Source organism: Vanessa tameamea, chromosome 3 (assembly GCF_037043105.1).
Source record: "Vanessa tameamea isolate UH-Manoa-2023 chromosome 3, ilVanTame1 primary haplotype, whole genome shotgun sequence".
NCBI lineage: Eukaryota > Metazoa > Arthropoda > Insecta > Lepidoptera > Nymphalidae > Vanessa > Vanessa tameamea.
Window position 1 is genome coordinate 14,318,290 of NC_087311.1, and position 22,318 is coordinate 14,340,607.

The 22,318-nt window shown below is 37.1% G+C and overlaps 4 protein-coding genes across 5 annotated transcripts in view; 3 read left to right on the forward strand and 1 right to left on the reverse strand.

The window, feature by feature from the left end:
- The first annotated feature begins 736 nt into the window (after nucleotides 1-736).
- LOC113397514 (uncharacterized) lies at nucleotides 737-4,821 on the forward strand. The gene is made up of 4 exons (XM_064218354.1): nucleotides 737-921; nucleotides 1,267-1,522; nucleotides 1,852-2,005; nucleotides 4,664-4,821. Exons 1-4 carry the CDS (start codon nucleotides 737-739, stop codon nucleotides 4,819-4,821), a joined length of 753 nt encoding a protein of 250 aa, XP_064074424.1.
- A 602-nt stretch (nucleotides 4,822-5,423) lies between these two features.
- LOC113397576 (uncharacterized) lies at nucleotides 5,424-21,390 on the forward strand. 2 transcript variants are annotated; one of them, XM_064217322.1, is made up of 4 exons: nucleotides 5,424-6,296; nucleotides 6,378-6,455; nucleotides 7,182-7,335; nucleotides 21,196-21,390. In XM_064217322.1, the coding sequence occupies exons 1-4, from the start codon at nucleotides 5,496-5,498 to the stop codon at nucleotides 21,381-21,383; spliced, it is 1,221 nt and encodes a 406-aa protein (XP_064073392.1). In that variant the 5' UTR covers nucleotides 5,424-5,495; the 3' UTR covers nucleotides 21,384-21,390. The 2 variants fall into 2 exon arrangements, with proteins under 2 accessions (XP_064073392.1, XP_026491776.2); XM_026635991.2 differs by lacking the exon at nucleotides 21,196-21,390 and adding an exon at nucleotides 7,596-7,759.
- LOC135193870 (uncharacterized) lies at nucleotides 14,650-19,808 on the forward strand. Its single transcript, XM_064218123.1, has 3 exons — nucleotides 14,650-14,804; nucleotides 16,519-16,556; nucleotides 19,628-19,808. Exons 1-3 carry the CDS (start codon nucleotides 14,650-14,652, stop codon nucleotides 19,801-19,803), a joined length of 369 nt encoding a protein of 122 aa, XP_064074193.1. The 3' UTR covers nucleotides 19,804-19,808.
- LOC113397579 (uncharacterized) overlaps nucleotides 21,386-22,318 on the reverse strand; it is a 119,685-nt gene continuing 118,752 nt past the window's right edge. Inside the window, exon 5 of the mRNA XM_026635996.2 lies at nucleotides 21,386-22,199. Coding sequence (XP_026491781.2) covers nucleotides 22,064-22,199 — 136 coding nt within the window. The 3' untranslated portion in view covers nucleotides 21,386-22,063. The remainder of the gene's footprint in view (nucleotides 22,200-22,318) is intronic.

Below are 22,318 nucleotides of genomic sequence, written 5' to 3' on the forward strand. Positions count from 1 at the left end.
GAAATTTAATCTGTAATAATCAAAACACCAATTATAGCATTTACTAATTGAAATAAAAAATAAAGCTAAGCGTTGTAATCTAATGGATTATCTGATGTGGATTAACTTAGGTGCTTTACTCGTTAAGTTATACAAGTTGCGAGCCTTGATTGCCTCATTTTTAATTATTGTCAAAATGTCAAAGGGATATACAGCTATTCTGTAAGAATAAACTCGAAACTCACTCCAGATAACGAGTATGAAATGTAATATGCTACATTGACTATGATAATTATAAAATTTATGAGATACTCGTAACTGAATGGCCTATACTTACTGACTGACAGTGCTTACACTGTAAGTCGGTGGTCAACATTCCACGAGTTACAAACGAAGTGAATTATTATAGAATCGCACTGTAGGCGTCAATAGTACATACTTTTAAGAAAAAAACAATAACCACAATCATTTATCACATCTTAATTTAACTCTGTACATACAAATTGTACTGTACCAGTAACAGTATCATAAAAACCAGTTCTGAATTAGTCGCGCTCATACAAACACTGGCGGAAAACAAAGAACCCTCTATTTTTGAAATAATGGTTATACCGACAACTTTTCAGTTTCGTTTTGTATACAGTTTAATAGTAAGTCGTAGTAAAAACAAGTGATCTATATCGCGTTACTTCCCTTGAGAATTAATTTTCTGCTGAATATATAGGTCCGCCGGAAGCGGACAGTTCACTCTACAACAATGACTTACCATTTGGAAAAGCTATCCGCTGATATACTTGACGAAGATTTTGCAAGTATTTTTAAACCTATCCATCTTCTACAAAAGATTGTCGGTAACCTTAAGGTGAAAATTGAACACGGCTTCGTCACGCCTCCTTCGAAGTGGTACAATTTGTATTCAATATTTATTTTGACGGTAGATATGTTATTTCAATTATTTCTAACCACCGAATGTGAATGCACAAAATACTTGTTTGTTGATGATTTATTTTTAAAATCGTTTAACATCTTTATCCACGTTTGTGATTACTTATTGTTCTTATATCAAAGATTCATCGTCGACAGTGAGTCGCTATGTGAATTATACGTCAAGCTTCAGAAAATAGATCGTGATCTGAATACGACGCAATTCAATAACAGCGTTTTATCATGGTTGAGCTTCACTAGTTCGGTAGCAATTACGGTGATTTTCTTTGGTTTTACCGCCATTCATAATACTTACTATATCAAAGGATTCTGCTTGTTTGCTACTTTTATTGGGTTTTCAAGTCTCATTACTATTATTGATATAACGTTGAGTTTATTAATATTATATTATATACAAATTCGCGTAGATTACATTAAAAAAGAATTAGAGAAAATTAGACGATTCGTTGAAAGCAAATCCAGATTACATACGATTGAAGGAGCCCGATTACACGAAACGATCGACGTCGGTCTAGAAAGGAAACTGAACAGCTTGGTGCTGGGGACGCACGATATCTTGACAGTAATGGCAGATTTTACTGACTTATTTCAAATGAAGGTAACGTACCAGACAATTTACGCGATGGTCTTAAATGACATACAAATTATATTTAAATGATAATTCTTCTTTACAGATATTGTATTTCACGTTCATAGTGTTACTGTGGGTGCTGATATTGATAGAATTATCAATTATTTTGCTTAAATACCAAGCCGTTTTTTCACACATGGTAATTCGTAATGAATTTCATAAAATTAACTAATTTTGATGCTCAGTCAATTTTATAACCAACAATCTTTTTAGAATATTTACTCCAAAATTATTTTTGCTCGAATAATGTAAAAATTCAAATAATCGATTTTGTGTAACTATTTTATCGGTTGCAGATGATAACGAACTCTGAGTCTTACTTCGTGGTCATACAGCTCTCTTTTGATTACACCCTAATATACTTCTTACTGTGCATATTTACCGAATTGATCACATCAAAATTAGAACAGTCGAGAAAGCTGTGCCGCGACATCGTACATTCGTCTGAAGGTTCGTATTTTATTTACACATATTAAGAAGTATTTTTAAAACAAAAGGTAAGTGCCACTTTACTTAGCTGCAAAATAACAAGCATCCTTACAGAAACAGTTAAACAGAACCTTTTATACAACTTAAAGGTAATTTTCCATCTCTGCACAGAGACAGTGAGTCATTGGCCGCGAAGGAGAAAGCTGATCTTTTAGGCTCTCTCTTCGCGGCGAACTCGACTCTAGATGACCGAGGAAAGTCACCACCAACAATCCCGCGGTGTGATACCACGATGCCGGAGGTTACATTCCGGCAAAGTGCAGTTCGTAAAGCACTTCTTTCCTTGGATATTCATAAGTCGAGTGGACCCGATGTCATTCCTCCAATCGTGCTACGGACTTGTGCTCCCGAGTTGGCACCGGTCTTAACGCGTCTTTTCCGGCAATCCTATGCATTCGGCGTCGTCCCGAACTCCTGGAAGACTGCTTTGGTGCACCCGATCCCTAAAAAGGGCAACCGCTCAGACCCGTCCAATTATAGGCCTATAGCCACCACCTCCTTGTTCTCCAAGGTAATGGAGTCCATTATTAACTACCAGCTCCTGCGGTACCTAGAGGAGTTCCAGCTGATTAGCGACCGCCAGTACGGTTTCCGTCGGGGTCGCTCAGCCGGTGATCTTCTAGTTTACCTGACTCATAAATGGGCGGAAGCAGTTGAGAGCAAGGGGGAGGCATTAGCAGCCAGTCTGGACATAGGGAAGGCCTTCGATCGCGTGTGGCACGAAGCGCTTCTTTCGAAGCTTCCTTCCTATGGGCTTCCCGGAAAATTATGCAATTGGATTACCAGTTTTTTGGCAGATCGGAGCATCAAAGTCGTTGTCGACGGTGCATGCTCCGACTTAAAATTCGTCAATGCTGGTGTTCCACAAGACTGCGTTCTATCACCCACTCTGTTTCTTCTGCATATCAATGACTTGTTGCAAATCAGTAACATTCACTGCTATGCAGACGATAGCACCGTAGACACCTCACACACCGGCCGTGCTAATATTTCTCAGGAAAACGTCGAAGAAAACCGGAACAAACTTGTATCTGAAATCGAGTCTTCGTTAAACAGTCTCGAACTGGGTAAACCCAGTCCATTTCAACCCCAAAAAGACGCAAGTTTGCGCGTTAACTGCTAAAAAAACACCATTTGTCTTATCTCCACTATTTGAGAACATTCCATTAGCCGCCACAGCTAGTATAGGAATACTTGGCGTCGATATTTCAAGCCTCGTTCAGTTCCGCGGTCAATTGGAAGGCAAAGCCAAATTAGCATCAAAAAAGCTCGGTGTGCTCAGCAAGGCAAGACAGTATTTCGCGTCGGCCCATCGTCTAAGACTACAAGGCACAAATTCGGCCACACATGGAGTACTGCTCTCACCTCTGGGCGGGTGCTCCCCAGTACCAGCTCCTTCCATTCGACCGTATTCAACGTAGAGCGGCTCGAATTATCGACGATAAAGCCCTTTCCGATCTGCTTGATCCTTTGGCTTTGCGTAGAGATGTTGGATCGCTCTGCATCTTCTACAGAATTTATCATGGGGAATGTTCCGATTTATTGTTCGGATTAATCCCGGCTGCTGAATTTCACCTTCGGACATCTCGCCAAAATTCAAAACATCACCCACACCACCTAGATGTCCGAAAATCCACAACAGCGCAATTTTTAAGACATTTTCTGCCTTGCACAACCACTCTGTGGAACCAGCTTTCGCCGGCGGTTTTTCCGAACCGATACGACTTGGGAACCTTCAAGAAAAGAGCGTACTCTTTCCTGAAAGGCCGGCAACGCACCTGCAAGCCCCCCGGTGTTGCAGATGTCCATGGGCGGTGGTAGTCACTTTCCATCAGGTGAGCCTCCTGCTCGTTTGCCACCTCTAATATAATTAAAAAAATAAATAAATAAAATAATCGGAACCTTGTAGATAAAACGAAATGTCGTCTCCGCCGAGCAGGACAGGCCTTTGTCTCATTCCGCTCCACCGTCCGCCTTCTAGAACATCACGATCTCGCCGAAACAGGCTACCCTCCACGCCGATTCCCTGCAAAGCATCGCCGGTACGATTGCTCGCAGGGAGAGGTCTTATCAACCTCGTGGACACACGCCTCCATGTAGGGCGGAGTCCCGGTTCGCACCAAAGTGGTGGTTCACACACCAATTTAACCATTACCGGTCATTGCCCTCGTAAGTAAAAGAGGTGATTTTTCGCTTTCGTCTCACCTAGGCCAGGAGCTAGCCACTAAACCAAGGCGGTCTGTATAAAGATATACTGTTAAAACATAAACAATAATACCATCTACTAATGATGATAAACAAATAATATCAGAGTAAAGTCACATACAATATATGATAACATTTTAGTATGTCAAATCAACTAATTGACTCGAAGTGACTCACATATTATCCAACTTTAATCAAGTTGATGGAACCTTTTAATAGGTAATGCCTTTAATACGTTATGGCGCAGATTATGAATTAAAAAGCAATTATTTATGTAGCTCTTGTGTTATTTAAGTGCTTACTGCATTTAGAAACACACCTACTTATGTATAGGTAAGGTCTGTTCTGTCAGCTCCATCGGTAGGCTTGAAGATGAACGCGCTTTTACATAATAAGAAATTTGTTTCATTTTAGGTGAAATCAAGCGGAACGCGAAACGCATGTTGTTGTTATTGGATGTGAAAAACGACATATCTTTATATGATATCTACACGCTGAACGCGCGCCTCCTCGTGCGCACCCTCGGCGTCGTAACCACTTACACGGTCATTATTCTGCAGTTTTATGTATAATTACACGTAGAGTAAGTATTTATCTTATTTTACTACAAACTTTAATGTACAAGACTAACCAATTGGAACGATACTTCGATAGGTAGGTACCCGTGCAACTGATAAAAGATAGCTGGGCTAAGGCTCTTCTTTATAGGCAAAAGGTTCGAGTTAATTCCACTGCGTTAAATGCGGTCATCCGACACCTGCAGGTTACCTTACGGTTTTCTCTTTCAACTTTTAATTATAAACACAAATGAAGCATAAAAGAACTCAGTGGGCACAGACCACTGAGAGTCTGTGCCCACTGAGTTCTTATGTGCTGCAACCACTGAGCCACCTCAGCTCTCAAAGATACAAGTGTAATTACACAATTGGCTACTTGGGAAGTGGTAACCAAGTTTATCATTACTTACACCACGAGGACTAAGAGGTTATGGATCGCTTACCCATAAAAAAATTATCCCCACCTAGTATAAATCTCTGTCGTCTAGAAAATCACATTAAGAAGGTTTTCGTCTGTTACACCAAGACTCAGTTTTCAATAAAAGTATGCAGAAAGCACAGAATACTTCTAAAATTTTCTTTTAATTACAGAATCTTCGTAACATAGAACCATCAGGAACATTTTACCCGCACAAAATGCAAACACAGCTATTTTAGTACCATTAAAGAATAAACATTAAATATCAAAAATGAAGTCATCGGAATATCTGTCCAGCGACATGTTGGACGAGAGCCTCCTGAAGTCGTTTGCTCCATTTCGCTTGGTACAAATGATCCTGGGGTCGTGCAGAGTCGACGCTAAGTACCGATTCGTAACCTCCCCGACGACATTACAGAGAGCCTACTCCGTTACCTGTTTATTAGTAGTACTGATTTGTTATTCAACTATTCTCGCTCATTACTTTGCAAGATACGTAGCATTCCCTCATATATACTATATTAATTTTGTTTCACTTTTCCTTCACTACGCAACGTTTGCATGTAACGTTATTCACGTCCGCTTCGTGAACAATGATTCAAACGTTAAATTTTACATTAAAATGCAAGAAATCGATCGTAAGTTGAATGCCGATCATAACAAAATATTTAACGACGTCTTATTCAAAACCAACGTTATGTCCGTCGCCGCTACCGCACTCGTCTCGCTTCTGCTCTACGCCTCTGCGCTGTCCGCAGACGCCGTCGTGACCGCGAGCTTCGCGGGCCCGCTCGTCGCGCAGGTGACGAGCACGTTCGAATGGCTCAACTGCGCGAATCTTTTGATATATTTCTACATTCGCATTCGCTACATCAATGCCATCATTACGAATCATTTGAGAGGCACGGCGGATTTACCAGTCGAAGAATATACAAAAAATATATTCCCTACGATGAAAACGTTGCGTTGTTTGGCCTCAAAGACGCATGATTTTAAATTTAGCGATACCGACGTATATTTGCAGGATATATTTGAGCAGTTGCTTAGATTTCAATCGCTTTACCGGTTCCAGGTAAGAAATGGCTATTATTATTGTTACTTAGCAGATAGATAATCTATTTTCGGAATTACATATGTTTTTTTTATTTTACAGATGTTTTTATTCTGTTTCAAATTTTTTACTGCAACACTTTTGACATTCGAATTTATACTACTGGGATTGCAACACGACGTAAGTATGTAATTAAAATAAAAACAAATAAAATTCGCGTCCAACTGTGAGTTTAAATAATTACAGAAGCACGTTTAATGAATTTACAAAAACTCGAAAAATTTGTCTATGTATATACAAAACCTTAAAATATCTTCAAGCAAATACAATTATTAATTACACTGAACGTTATCTAACAATTTGTTCGGCCAAAGAAATTGCTTAAATTTCTACCAAGGAAAAATTAAAAGTAAAAAGTAGTTTTAGAAATTGAATCGCAAACAAAATATCAGCTTTTTCTACCAATAACCGCAACAGCTCTATCACATAATTGTGTAAGAGCGCGTCGGGCGAGCATCGCTATCTTCAATTCCTTGGCGCGCTTTATTTATCCCGTTACACGATACACTCAAGAAGAAGTTTCACTTTACTGGCACTCCATTTTAGAAAGAAGGAACAATAGGGGGCATTTTGGGGATTTGAATGAAACAAACGCGGAAATTGGTGGCATCAGAGGTTGACAAAATGTCTATTACCTGCTTAAACAAAATTCGATGGAATATCCCTTTGGGTACACGGCAAGTTTAAGTACACATAATTTTACCCAAAACAAAGCAGGCACCACAAACTTCTTGAAGTTCATATTATATTGACTTTCAATCCGTGTCAATCAAAGATATACCGTGATTATTTTGGCTTCTTTGTACCCCTGAACTTCATGTGCTATTCTTGTAATATTTCTTTCAGATTATAAAACGCTTTGAATTTATAGTTTTACCGACAGTGACCGCAATTGACTTAATCATAATTGTTGTCATATGCGTTCGATGCGAGGCATTCTACAGAGAAATTAAGACCACGAAATATCTTTGCATCACAGTTCTGTCCCTGATCTACAGTGGTAAGAACCGTAAAACTTTCATGTGTTATTATACCAAACGTTATAGCTGTATACAACTAGACGCTAAAATAATATTATCATAATCAACGAGGACACGACATACACCTATCGTTCCAATAATAAGTCTCCTGTTCCTCTTCATGCGCATTTTTAAACTCATCTTAATATTTAAATATGATATGATTATTGTATTCAAATTTAATGAAAAAAAATTAAGTAAATAGCTTTCATTGATAAAATTAATGTTTCCATATTTCCAGGGCCGCTGAGACGAAAAGCTATTAAAATGTTGAAGATGATCAAAGAGAAACCGCCGCATTTTTCAGTTTACGACATGTGGCGAATGGATGCAGCTACTATGATTAAAATGATTAATTTGGTCACTACTCTCATGGTTACAATACTGCAATTTACTCTTCTGTAAATCTTGTTAAGTGAATTGTCTAAGTTCAAGGTCATGTCACTACCACTAAAGAAAATTTATTTTATTCAATGTTTTAACTAAAAAAACACCTGTTCTATGTGTGGAAAATTAAAATATAAAAGATAATTAAAGTAGTTGTTTATTATTCTAAAATTTCAGTCATTTAGTTCATAATATCTGTTATGGAGGGTAGAGTTGAAGAGGACTCTACTATCTATAGAAAGTGTGCTGGACCTAGAGTTGCTCTAGGAACATTTCCAAATGTTAATTCCAATCAATTTTTTTTAGAGTAGGACATAATTAAATAGAGAATGATGTCTGCTTTACACCATCATTCCGGGTACTTAATGAAATATCAGACATCTTTTGGTGGACTCTAGCTACTGATACTCATTGAAGAGTTTGTCTCAACTTTACCGTCCATATAATTTAAATGTAATATTAGCTATAAACTCATCATCCTCATGAGTTCATCTCGTGACAAAGTAAAACCTAAGTAAATCTGTATTTGTTAATGAAATTCAACCAGCAAGCTATTACCGATTTCTATAACGAGCGTTTCTTAAATCAAGGTTATATTTATATTAAAGAGCATCGATAGCGTCGTCATAATTTTAGTAATGAGTTTGACTTCTCATAACGCGTTCGGGTACATGTCCCTGGCTTACTTGTAGTTCTGTAATAAAACACTTGCTCGGATCGTCATGAATTTATTTAAAAATGTGTCGGTGTATGTATATACAACTTAAACTAGAATTAACCTCTAAAATTATTACACTACATATTTGTAATTTGTTCATCCGAAGAAAACGGTGACATTTCTCCTATTAAAAACGAAATCATATTGTATATGATTATACGATAAAAATTAACAAACAGCCACTTAAAAGTTAAACATTAAAGTTGAAATTATCTTAGAAATTTAATTACAAATAAAATATTAGGTTTTTCTACCAGTGATATAGACGTAGAGTCTTACATACGATATTATCGTATGATTATTTTATATATGATAGTTGGCAAACAAGCAGAAGGCTCACCTGATGGAAAGTGCTACCACCGCCCACGGACATCTGCAACACCGGGGGGCTTGCAGGTGCGTTGCCGGCCTTTAAGGAAGGAGTACGTTCTTTTCTTGAAGGTTCCCTAGTCGTATCGGTTCGCAAAAACCGTCGGCGAAAGCTGGTTCTACAGAGTGATTGTGCGAGACAGAAAATGTCTTAAAAACCGCGCTGTTGTGGATTTTCGGGCATCTAAGTGGTGCGGGTGAAACTTAGAATTTTGACGAGATGTCCGAAGGTGAAATTCAGGAGCTGGGGTTAATCCAAACAATTCCTCGAAACATTCCCCGTAAAAAAGTCGGTAGATGCCGAGTGATCCAACATCTTTACGCAAAGCCAAAGGATCAAGCAGATCGGAAAGCGCTTGATCGTCAATAATTCGAGCTGCTCTACGTTGGATACGGTCAAATGGAAGGAGCTGGTACTGGGGAGCACCCGCCCAGAGGTGAGAGCAGTACTCCATGTGAAGCTGAATTTGCGCCTTGTATAGTCTTAGACGATGGGCCGACGTGAAATACTGTCTTGCCTTGCTGAGCACACCGAGCTTTCTTGATGCCAATTTGGCTTTGCCTTCTAATTGACCGCGGAACCGAACGAAGCTTGAAATATCGACGCCAAGTATTCCGTATAGCTAATATACAACATATAGCTAATAGCCGTATATATAATATACTAGCTGTGGCAGCTAACGGAATGTTCTCAAATCGTGGAGATACGACAAATGGTGTTTAGCAATTAACGCGCAAACTTGCGTCTTCTTGGGGTTGAAAAGGACGAGGTTTAGCCGGCCCCAGTTGGAGACTTTGTTTAACGAAGACTCGATTTCAGACACAAGTTTGTTCCGGTTTTCTTCGACATTTTCCCGAGAAATAGTAGCACGGCCTTTGTTTGAGGTGTCTACGGTACTTTCGTCTGCATAGCAGTGAATGTTACTGATTTGCAACAAGTCATTGATATGCAGAAGAAACAGAGTGGGTGATAGAACGCAGCCTTGTGGAACACCAGCATTGACGAATTTTAAGTCGGATTATGCACCGTCGACAACGACCTTCATGCTCCGATCCTCCGATGCTCCAGCCAAAAAGCTGGTGATCCAATTGCATAATTTCCCGGGAAGCCCATAGGAAGGAAGCTTCGAAAGAAGCGCTTCGTGCCACACGCGATCGAAGGCCTTCGCTATATCCAAACTGACTGCCAATGCCCCCCCTTGCTCTCAACTGCTTCCGCCCATTTATGAGTAAGGTGAACTAGAAGGCTGAGTGACCCCAACGGAAACCATACTGGCGGTCACTCATCAGCTGGTACTCCTCTAGTTACCGTAGGAGCTGGCAGTTTACAATGGACTCCATTACCTGGGAGAACAAGAAGGTGATGGCTATAGCTATATATGATTTTGTAAGTGCGCGACCGCCATATACTCTTGCCCATTCTCACACTATGCATATATACGAAATGCCGTACTTTGTTTGACTTACTCGGAGGGCATCTTTGGACATCGACAGTCGTATGCAAATGTTATAGACATAGACATTGGCACTAAGAAATATTAACCATGTAAGGGATTACATCGCTAAAGTATCGTCAACTTTAAAAACCAAGGTGTTGTGCCTATAATTGTACTGACTCGGTCATCCTTCAAACCGGAGTATATGTTAGAAAGTGACACAAGTAGCGTTTAAACTCTGATCATCTAATACTAATTTTAGGTATAGATCAAAACTCAAGCATGCAGCTTATTTCTTCTCAGTCGAAACTAAACTTAGATATCGAATTTATATCGAATAAAATCATCCATTTTTAAAGTCTGTTCTTATTTACCATTTTTAGGAATTTCAAATTTACTCCGTTTACCGCAAGATCTAATTAAAATGAGATAAAATTACAAAACTCGTACAAAATAAAACTCAAAAATGTAAATATGTATGTACCGTAATGTATGAGATTATGAAGTCGATAATGCGCTAAATATTAAAAAGTATTAATCATGGACTCTGCCCCAACAGCAAAATCAATATCCCTGACAACTAAAGTTTTAAAAAACGGCACCAAAGCCTGACCCAATAATCATGACCCCTCTATCGAACACAACCAATGCCTCATGCCACAAGTGTCTGCAGGGGCTTTACGAAATAGTTATCTCCCTCTTAGACTCACGAAATCATGATAAATGCAACTTGGAGAAGGAGCACTCTAGGCACACCTAAAAACTGGTGCGAGTAGAAAGAGCGCACAACAGATAAATCCTAACAATGACGAACTCTGTTATATAAGAATTGCACCTGGTCCGCGCTGACGTCAGTGAAGCCATAAAGTAGACTCGTGGTTCGTAGCTGACTCCGCTACGAGACCTCCGAGCTCTTTGGAACAAGAGAAATAAGAAATAATAAGAGAAATCCGGGAGGCGCAGAAGAATATGAAAGGGTTACTGAAGGCCGAGACCATCCCGAGCATCTCCAATGGTCAGAAATGGGAGAGATTAGAAGCGGGGATTACAGAGCTACATACCAACATCAGCGCCCTGGGAAACCAGCTAGATGTGCTGAGGGAGGTTAGGAAGACCAAAACCTTCCTAGCCGACTGCCGAAGCGCCACTCTATCCACAGGCCACTTCTTCCACTCCTACCCCATCTAGACCAGGGAGACGCTGATTAGAATTGAATATGGCCTGGCAGACCTCCAACAAAAATCGATACACTCAATCACGACAGCAACCCAAGCAAAGGATCCTCAAATAACAATAAGTCAAAAGCCGCCAAAAGCGTAATGGTAAAATTTAGAGCAACCCAGGATTTACAAACGTCAGGAGCAAGGAAGTGCAGTGCGAAAGGCCAGGCATCTGAAAGTAGCATTAAGGTGTGCACCAAACCGAGAGTTGGATCCAGACAAACACGAAACTACATCTCGTTTGAGTGCGTGACGAAATATACAGCTATGTATATGAAATCCCAAAATAAATACCTTCTGCACGGCATTTTTAAGTCACAGCAAAAAATTAGGGTTACGCTATAAAAAGCAAGCTCGGATGCACGAAGCTCCTCGAGTTGTCCCCAGAAATGTGAAGACGATTTAGCTCCCGACGAGCCCCAGGGAAGATCTGCTGATGTTTAATCAATAAGAAAATTTAAAACAACCACAAACAAAAATAAAAAAAAACTACGGAAAAAGAAAACACGGGCAACTGCGATAACGTGGATGTTGTTAAATAAATAAAAAACGAAATGTACGCGTATAAAATAGTATAACCCAATTTTTAAATTGAATCTGTTATAATCAAAACACCAATTATAGCATTTACTAAATTAAATAAAAAATTAAGCCAACTATTATAATTTTAAAATGACTTATCTGATATGGATTAACATAATAGCTGTTAAAATTGTTAAGCTATACAAGTCCTTCGAGTGTTACCTCATTTTGAGTGTTATCAAAACATATTTACACAAATATTACAAACGACATTTCCAAGTGAAACACAGCGTAAGCGCCTCATCTGAATCACCCGCGATGCCATCGGTTGCGCGAGGGCAGTGCAGCACAACAGGGGCCGGCCGCCTTGGAGTTTCAAGAAGAGCAGACGCAGCATAACGTAAGCCACTGGACACTCATCGCGCTACCGTAAGATTCCATCACTTTTGACCACTTGTGACCAATCGACACATGTATTTTTAAATAAATTATTTTATTGTCATCTTTATTCATTAAATATTTTGATTTTAATCCTCTGGTCGTAGCCTTATTAATTAGCGCAGTCGGTAAGATACTCACGGTTGCTCATGGACTAGATTATTTCCAAAATCTTGAACTTTAATCATTGTCAGTTCAGTTTGTCATTACGGCGAGATGCAGGAGCCATATCCTGAAGTAGAGTACCTAGAAACCGTCATTTTGGAACTTTTATCTTGGAATTATGAGCCTTTTGAAATAACCAATGTGCATACCACCATCCGCAACGTATATTCAATTAAATTACCTTGTTTTTGAGAGTTTCAGGAACAACATGATATCAACTTGTTCATTTATATATTTCACAACTTTTTGAAGGCTTAATTGAGCTCCTAAATAAATGGGAAGCGAACATAGATTTAGTGAGCCCCTTTCCTTTACTAATAGAATCAATCATAAAATTAAAACTACTGATGAAATGCGTGTTTTTATAAAAATCTATAGATATCCTTTCATTCATAAGCAAGAGGTTTCATTCATAACAAGAACAAATTTCAAAAATGTTACATCGGAATATAAGGCGCCAGCTTTCGCCAGCGGTTTTACCGCACCGATACTTGGAAACCTTCAAAAAAAGAGCCTACACCTTTCTTAGAAGCCGGTAACGCATCTGCAAGCACCCCGGTGTGGCAGATGTCCATGGGCGGTGGTAGTCATTCCATAAGTTGGGCCTCCTGCCCCTTTTGCTATCTATACCATAAAAAAACACTAGATCTCGCTAGCGGTTTCTACCAGATCAAAATGGACCCTACTAACAAACGTAAAACAGGTTTTAACGTCATGGATGATCTGTCCCGCTATTTGAAAAATAAGATATGTCTGTTTTATCTCGACAACATCATTGTATTAAGTACCTCCCTTCAGGAGCATTTGGATAACTTAAAACAGGTATGACAGAGACTACAAGTCTCAAGATCTAAGGACAGGATAAAACCCAATCCAGACACGATAATAGCTTTCCAGAAATTCCCTATTCTAAAGACTCAAACAAAAAATAAAGCGTTTCTTCGGTCTTAAAGTTTACTACCGTAAATGTATTCTTGATTTCACCCGCACAACTGAACACATGACTCTCTGCTTAAAAAAGGGTTCAAAAATAAATCTAACGATGCTTAATATGAAAGATATTTCGAGGAAAATAAAACCCTTCTTATTAAGGACCCGCTACTGTAGTATCTAGATTTCTTTAAAGATTTTATCCCTAGAACCGACGCTTTTAACTTTATCGCAAGGGACTTTCGGTTCAGTCAAGCCGATAGCCTACGCATCTAGAACCTTAAATTCCGGTGAGATTAACTATAGCACCGTGGATAAAGAATTTCTTGCCACCGTATGGACAACTAAATACTTTCGCCGATACCTGTTCGGCCTTAAATTTGAAATAGTAACAGACCATAAACATCTGCAGTGGACAATAAACTAAATGCTGACGAAGTTTACAAACCTGGCAAACGTAATCCTAACACACACATGTTGTCTCATGTGGAATGATAGCTAACGCCTCCAATAAAACTCCTTCCGAAGCAGAGTCTACTATTATAGCTAACCTAAACCCAAACCGCCGATTCTGCTACCCTAACTGCCCACAGCAGTAAGGAAAATCCAATTCTTGAGGCCCCAATTACCGATGAGCCCCTCAATAGCCAAAAAATAGATTTCACTTGAGATCAAATTGTTCTATCGTATCTAAGCGCATCGAAATCCATACCCAGAATTTTATTCAACTCTCTCTCTATCTGGAGGAAGTTCTTGTAAATTCATTAAAGAAGTATGTTAACCCTAAGGTTAAATCTGGAATCATTATCCATCCTTATCTCGCTGTGTGCCAAATTATCCCTAAAATAAAACATGGTGATGTGTCAACTTCTGAATAAGTCGTGCTCATAAAACATTGGCGAGAATCAGGAAACGTTAAATTTTTCAATATTCATAATACACACAACTTTGCAGTTTTTTGTGTATATAGTTTAAAAGTAATTAGTAGGACAACCAAATGATCTATATTACGTCCCTTGAGTATTCATTTTCTACTGAATATATAATGCAGTTTTTGTAGATCCGTACTTTGTTAACTTCCGCCTGAAGCGGGCAGTTAACTCGCCAGCCATGGCTTACCATTTAGAAAAACTATCCTCTGATATACTTGACGAAGATTTTGCAAATATTTTTAAACCGATCCATCTTCTACAAGCGATTGTCGGTAACCTTAATGTGAAAATTAAACACGGCTTCGTCACGCCTCCTTCGAAGTGGTACAATTTGTATTCAATATTTATTTTGACGGTAGATATGTTATCTCAATTATTTCTAACCACCGAATGTGAATGCACAAAATACTTGTTTGTTGATGATTTATATTTAAAATCGTTTAACATGTTTATCCACGTTTGTGATTACTTATTGTTCTTATATCAAAGATTCATCGTCGACAGTGAGTCGCTATGTGAATTATACGTCAAGCTTCAGAAAATAGATCGTGATCTGAATACGACGCAATTCAATAACAGCGTTTTATCTTGGTTGAGCTTCACTAGCTCGGTAGCAATTACGGTGATTTTCTTTTGTTTTACCGCCATTCATAATACTTACTTTATCAAAGGATTCTGCCCGTTTGCTGTTTTTGTTGGGTTTTCAAGTCTCATTACTATTATTGATATAACGTTGAGTTTATTAATATTATATTATATACAAATTCGCGTAGATTACATTAAAAAAGAATTAGAGAAAATTAGACGTTTCGTTGAAAGCAAATCCAGATTACATACGATTGAACGAGCCCGATTACACGAAACGATCGACGTCGGTCTAGAAACGAAACTGAACAGCTTGGTGCTGGGGACGCACGATATCTTGACAGTAATGGCAGATTTTACTGACTTATTTCAAATGAAGGTAACGTACCAGACAATTTACGCGATGGTCTTAAATGACATACAAATTATATTTAAATGATAATTCTTCTTTACAGATATTGTATTTCACGTTCATAGTGTTACTGTGGGTGCTGATGTTGATAGAATTATCAATTATTTTGCTTAAATACCAAGCCGTTTTTTCACACATGGTAATTCGTAATCAATTCCATAAAATTAACTAATTTTGATGCTCAGTCAATTTTATAACAAACAATCTTTTTAGAATATTTACTGTACAATTATTTTTGCTCGAATAATGTAAAAAAGTAAATAATCGTATTTCGTAACATTTATCTTTTATCTGTTGCAGATGATAACGAACTCTGAGTCTTACTTCGTGGTCATACAGCTCTCTTTTGTTTACACCCTAATATACTTCTTACTGTGCATATTTACCGAATTGATCACATCAAAATTAGAACAGTCGAGAAAGCTGTGCCGCGACATCGTACATTCGTCTGAAGGTTCGTATTTTATTTACACATATTAAGAAGTATTTTTAAAACAAAAGGTAAGTACCACTTTACTTAGCTGCAAAATAACAAGCATCCTTACAGAAACTCTTATAAAGAACCTTTAATATAATTTAAGGGTAAATATAGATAAAACGAATTCCAATGGCAGGAGAATATTATCCAAACTTTTTTTCTCAACATTTTGAAGAAAGAGAACGTGTTTGAAAAGTATCGTTTTGTTCGTGCTTGTTTATTCAGCTTGTAATTTCGTGTTGTGTTCGGTGAAACCGGGATATGAGGGTTTTTTACCCACCAGGGCTAGGCGCGCACTATCAATTTGCAAATGCTTTGCGACATAAAATCGCGCCGCAGTATTGTACATTGAGTTTTCAATTCTATTGAGGGAACTTAGCTACAAAGTTGCCGCAGCGTTGAAAAATCTGTAACAAGTTACAATTTGTTTGCGGCGCAGCGGTAGATCAGTTTGATGTGATACATTAGTTCATCTTTGACTGTGCGCACTACGGCGATACTTTAAAAGAATACAGCGATAGAAACATCAAACAGCATTTATGGGTAGAAGTTTGATAAAATTGGTTTCGAAGATGGGGTGAAATGAAAGACAATCAACAAAGAGATAAAGGTAAGTAAAACTGTTTTTTTTGTTACTTTCAATATGTAATGAATGCAAGAGACGGCATGTTATTATTACATTATCACAAAATTCGGAGTTGTTATCGATAGCTTGGTGTAATATTCGCCATTTATTACATCATATACCAAATACCATTAAAATGTACATTACTAACAGTATTTAAAACGGGATATTTACTATGTTTTTTATTTTTATTTGGTGGAGCTCGATATTTCGACATTATCTACGAATGTCTTGTTCACGAGAACAAGACATTCCCCGTTTTAAATACTGTTAGTAGTAAAAATAACCATGTTAATTTAAAAATGTACATTATTTTAATCGGCGTGCTTGAGTTAGCTTCGTGGGTATGCTCTGAGAATTTGCGTTAAGAGTGCAAAAGCTTCATCTCCAACTAGCAGAAACGGCATATTTTGGCCATTTTGAACGTATGGCAATTTTACAGCTGCAGGAATATTTAATTGATTATTTATAAGTTTTTGTCCGGAACTTGAATCACACCGGAGTCACTATTTGCGCCATGGGCTCCGATATATATAACAATAAAACTGTACGCCGCATCACATACAGCTAGTAAAATCTGCACCATCGCAATTTTTTATCCTCACTAATTTTCTGTCAATAGCCCCAACGCAGTTCAGAAAATTTATTTTTAGCAATCTCTTTCCACTCTCCTTCATTTCTTTCAGCAGGCATGTAAATTGGTTGTAAGCAACTAAATAACTGTTTGCTCATATTTGCGACTATTTCTCTAATTGTTGTATGGCCCAATAATTATTCGAAATGTAGAGAATAAAAACTATTTGCAGTAGCAAGATACCTGTAAAAATGAAATTCTATTATTCTATATATATATACTATAGTGTATAAAACATTATACTTCTTCTTCTTTCTTCTATAAAACATTATTCTGCACTTCTTCACCTATAACATATTATAATATAACAATATTATAATATATATTATAATATGCTATAGGTGAAGAAGTGCCGAATAAATGGAGAAATTTAAAGGATAGATTTAGAAAAGAGTTGGCATTGCAGAGAAATGTACAGTCAGGACAAGCGGCTAAAAAAATTGAAAATACTATTATTTCGATAATTTACATTTGTTTGATGCCTTCCATAAATCATCAACCAAAAATTAGCAACATTGAAACACAAAATTATCTTCAATTCTCTGAGTGCACCGACGAAATTCAAAATACATTGTTTTCCCTCATCGAGTTTCTTAGCTACGAGAACAGGTATTCCTGCTCCACTATCAAATTCTGCAAATCCAGTAACATATCCTAATGTCGGTCATCGTACGATTCAAAAGAAAAAAGCTGAAGCTTTTGAAGAACTGTTAATTAATATTTTAAAAGAAAAGTCTTCTGTAGCAGACGTAGATGAAGACAACGTTTTTCGCACTTATGTTAATAACGATGATGAAGTAATTAAATGACGAGCAAAAATTCTTTGCAAAAACTTAAATTTTGCGAGTAATGAGACAGGCGAAGAGTTAAGAGTACTTACCTCCTATGTTTACGTACACGCCCGCAATGCTTCTGTGCACGTTCACCGATTTGCATTCTTATTTGCTGCTACGAAATACACTACCCGGAAGTAATACATATGTGTCGTCACCAATTCTGTCACCATTACTAACACCGTCAACATTGGCATCTTCAAGACAATCGTTGTATCCTACAACTCCGATTCCACTGTCATCGGCCCAATCAACATCGACGCTGTACGAAGATATACAGATTGCAACAGAGACCACAAATTATGTTCATACAGTTCGACCAATCCAAAGATGAAGATTCGGAAATATTGGATGTGGCCAATTTGTAGTACCTAAAATGTACAAAAAAGATAATGATATGAATGTCTTATTAACAATAAATATTATCTAAACATGTAAATTAAGTGAAATTGTAAATACTTACCTTAAAGTCACTGAAAGTCTCTCTTCGGTGATATGACATTTCTGAATCGAGTATTTTCATATGTAATATAAGGTCCAACTCTTTTTAAAAGTTCATAGAAACATTCTTTCGTCATTCTAAAAACTTTTCGATATAATCACGATCACTAAATATTTTACAGAATTTTCCCTTGTATAAACGTTTTTGACAAGAGGATGTACCCAGGATCTTTTTTTCTTTTTACAAGCTCTAATTACAAGAGCAGAAATACAAACTGCTTATATGAAATCCATTTTAAAAATGTTTTTTATGCGTTATTAGGTCGTAGTGCACGAGCCTGCTTATTTTTTATTATTTTTGCCGTACGTAAAAATGTCGCAGGTTTTTTCAGCGCGCAGCAAAAACTCGTAGTGCGCTATGGCTATCGTTTGCATGTATCGGAAAGACTGCGGATTCGTGTAGATAGAACGAATTGTCGTCTACGCAGAGCAGGATCGGCCCTTTGTGATTGCGCTCCACCATCGCCTCCTGGACCATCACGGTCTCACCGAAGGACTCTACTCCCCTCCAGGCCGATTCTCTGCGAAGCATCGCCATCACGATTTGTTTACAGGAGAGGTCTTATACAATCTCGTGGACGCACACCTCCATCGCGTGTAGGGCGGTGTCCCAGTCCACGCCGCATCGTCGTCGCTTCGGATCCGATCTACACTTGTATTGGCCAATTCAACCGTTACCGGTCTTTATCGTGTAAATCGGAGGTGACTCGTCGCCAGGAGCTAGCCACTAAGCCAACGAGGCGGTTTGTATGAAGATATACTCATAAAACATAAACAATGATACCATCTACTAATGATAATAAACAAATATTATCAAAGTAGTATTAGGGTAAAGTCACAGTTAAAAGTTATGTATAATATATGATAACATTTTAGAATGTCAAATCACCTGATTGACTCGAAGTTACTCACATATGCCTTTAATACTCTATGGCGCAGGTTATAAATTAAAAAGCAATTATTGATGTAGCTCTTGCGTTAATTAAGTGCTTACTGCATTTAGAAACACACCTACTTATGTATAGGTAAGGTCTGTTCTGTCAGCTCCATCGGTAGGCTTGAAGATGAACGCGCTTTTACATAATAAGAAATTTGTTTCATTTTAGGTGAAATCAAGCGGAACGCGAAACGCATGTTGTTGTTATTGGATGTGAAAAACGACATATCTTTATATGATATCTACACGCTGAACGCGCGCCTCCTCGTGCGCACCCTCGGCGTCGTAACCACTTACACGGTCATTATTCTGCAGTTTTATGTATAATTACACGTAGAGTAAGTATTTGTCTTATTTTGACCTAGCTTCTAAATTACTCACTAAATTAGGACATACGTATTTTATATAAGAATCTCTAATCAATCAAAATCTTAAATTCAAATCATTTTTAAATAATATATTAATAAAAAAAGCATATTATTTTCAATACAAGATTATATAGATGATAAAAAAGCGTGGGGCTAATACTTGTTGAATTCCAGGCAGGATATATATTATTATAAGTTTTGTTAGTTAAATATATAAATTTATTTAACTAACAAAACTTTGTATTTTAAATGTTGAAAAAAAAGTAATTACTGAGTTTCTTGCCGGTTCACGGTGTACTAATTGTAGAGACTTCAGTTTTTTATGCTATCTCTCTTTTTGGTGTGATGTCCTAAAGGAGTTAATCAGACACAAAAGTAAATGCGTTTGCATCTGGGCTTACGCTGGAAAAGTGTATCATAAAAATCAAAGCCTAAAAAAATTTCTACAAACTCAACGTATCCAAATAGTGGAAAGAGCTATTTCTAAGAGTAGATTCCGAAAACGTATGCCAGGAGAAATGTCCCAAGACGCTGGACTAACATTGCCAGAAGACGTGCAGAGAGCTATGTTAGAATGTCTTGATAGATTTTACGAAGAACTAGAGCATCGTTTCAAAGCAATGGATGACATTCTCATAACATTTGGTATTGTTCAGCATAAAACTCTGCTTCCGTCAACAGAAGTAATTCTTGGTATAGTTCCAAATCTTACAAAAATCTTTGTGGACATTATTATGGAATTTTTACGACTGAGGCGCCACTTGGAAACCACCAACATTTCTCTTCAAAAAGCGGTCCAAAATACCCATATAGCATCTGAAATTTATTGTAAAATGGGACTATTCTGAGTCTGTCCAAGTCTAGCGCTATGTCTAAAATATTTTCTATTTGTCTTACTTAAGATCTACAATGAGCCAAACACGATTTATCAGTCTTTCCATATTGTACATAGAAAAGGACAGAAAATTAAATTTTGATAATGTCATCGAATATTTTAGCACAATAAAGTCACGTAAGCACGTTTAGTATTTGTCGTTTTATTTTGAGGAAGCTCAATAGAAAGTCGCCCCGGGTGCCAACGCATACTACGCCGCCACTGAAGAACCGTAAAACTTTCATGTTATACCAAACGTTATAGCTGTATACAACTAGACGCTAAAATAATATTATCATAATCAACGAGGACACGACATACACCTATCGTTCCAATAATAAGTCTCTTGTTCCTCTTCATGCGCATTTTTAAACTCATCTTAATATTTAAATATGATATGATTATTGTATTCAAATTTAATGAAAACAATTAAGTAAATAGCTTTCATTGATAAAATTAATGTTTCCATATTTCCAGGGCCGCTGAGACGAAAAGCTATTAAAATGTTGAAGATGATCAAAGAGAAACCGCCGCAGTTTTCAGTTTACGACATGTGGCGAATGGATGCAGCTACTATGATTAAAATGATTAATTTGGTCACTACTCTCATGGTTACAATACTGCAATTCGCTCTTCTGTTCTATGTGTGGAAAATTAAAAAATAAAAGATAATTAAAATAATTGTTTATTATATTTAAATTTCAGTCATTTAGTTCATAATATCTGTTATGGAGGGTAGAGTAGGTATAATATTAATTTCATTTAAACAAAATAATGAATCACACAGAGTATTCTCATCATTACTGAAATATATAATTATTATGTAATACAAATCAATGCTCTTTAAAAAGGCAGATCCGATTAAATATCAGCCTGTGTCAACTCATACCATTTCTATACACATATAAATAAACATTGTTATTTACTAAATTATTATAATGGACGGAATATTACATTTTATCACTCACACTTAGAACTTAATTACTATAGTTGTTGCTAGAATGTCAGTGATATGTATTCATTCATTTTACAAAGCAGACTACTTAATACTTAGTAGTTCTTAAAATCACATTAACCTCTTAAAATCTCTTCCACAATATCATAAAGTTATTATGTCATTTTTACAAAAAATTCTAACAAATTATACAAAAATCTGTATTCTTATGCGACATGGATACTATATTATTCATATAAAAGATTTATGGGTACTCAATTGTAATCAAATATTTTACAATATCCATGATTAAAAGTATTCAATAACATAAAATCGGATCTTACACAGTATTCCATTATCGTTCCAGTCTAGCAACTATGAGTAGTTAGCTTTGAACAGCATGAATGAATATCAAAACAGTGCTCTTTTTAACAACACAAATACACTTGTCAAGGCTAACAGTGCCATTGAATGTGATTTAACCGTTGCATCGTTACAACGGTGATCAAGGAAACAGAAACACCATATTGTCTCATCATACCAATCTCTGAAAAATAGAAAAATTACATTTAATAAATATTTTTTTAATAATAGTGTTACAGAGGAATGTTTGTTGCTTACATGAAGAATGTTTAGTATTGTATAAGAGTTATAACTATGTGAAGA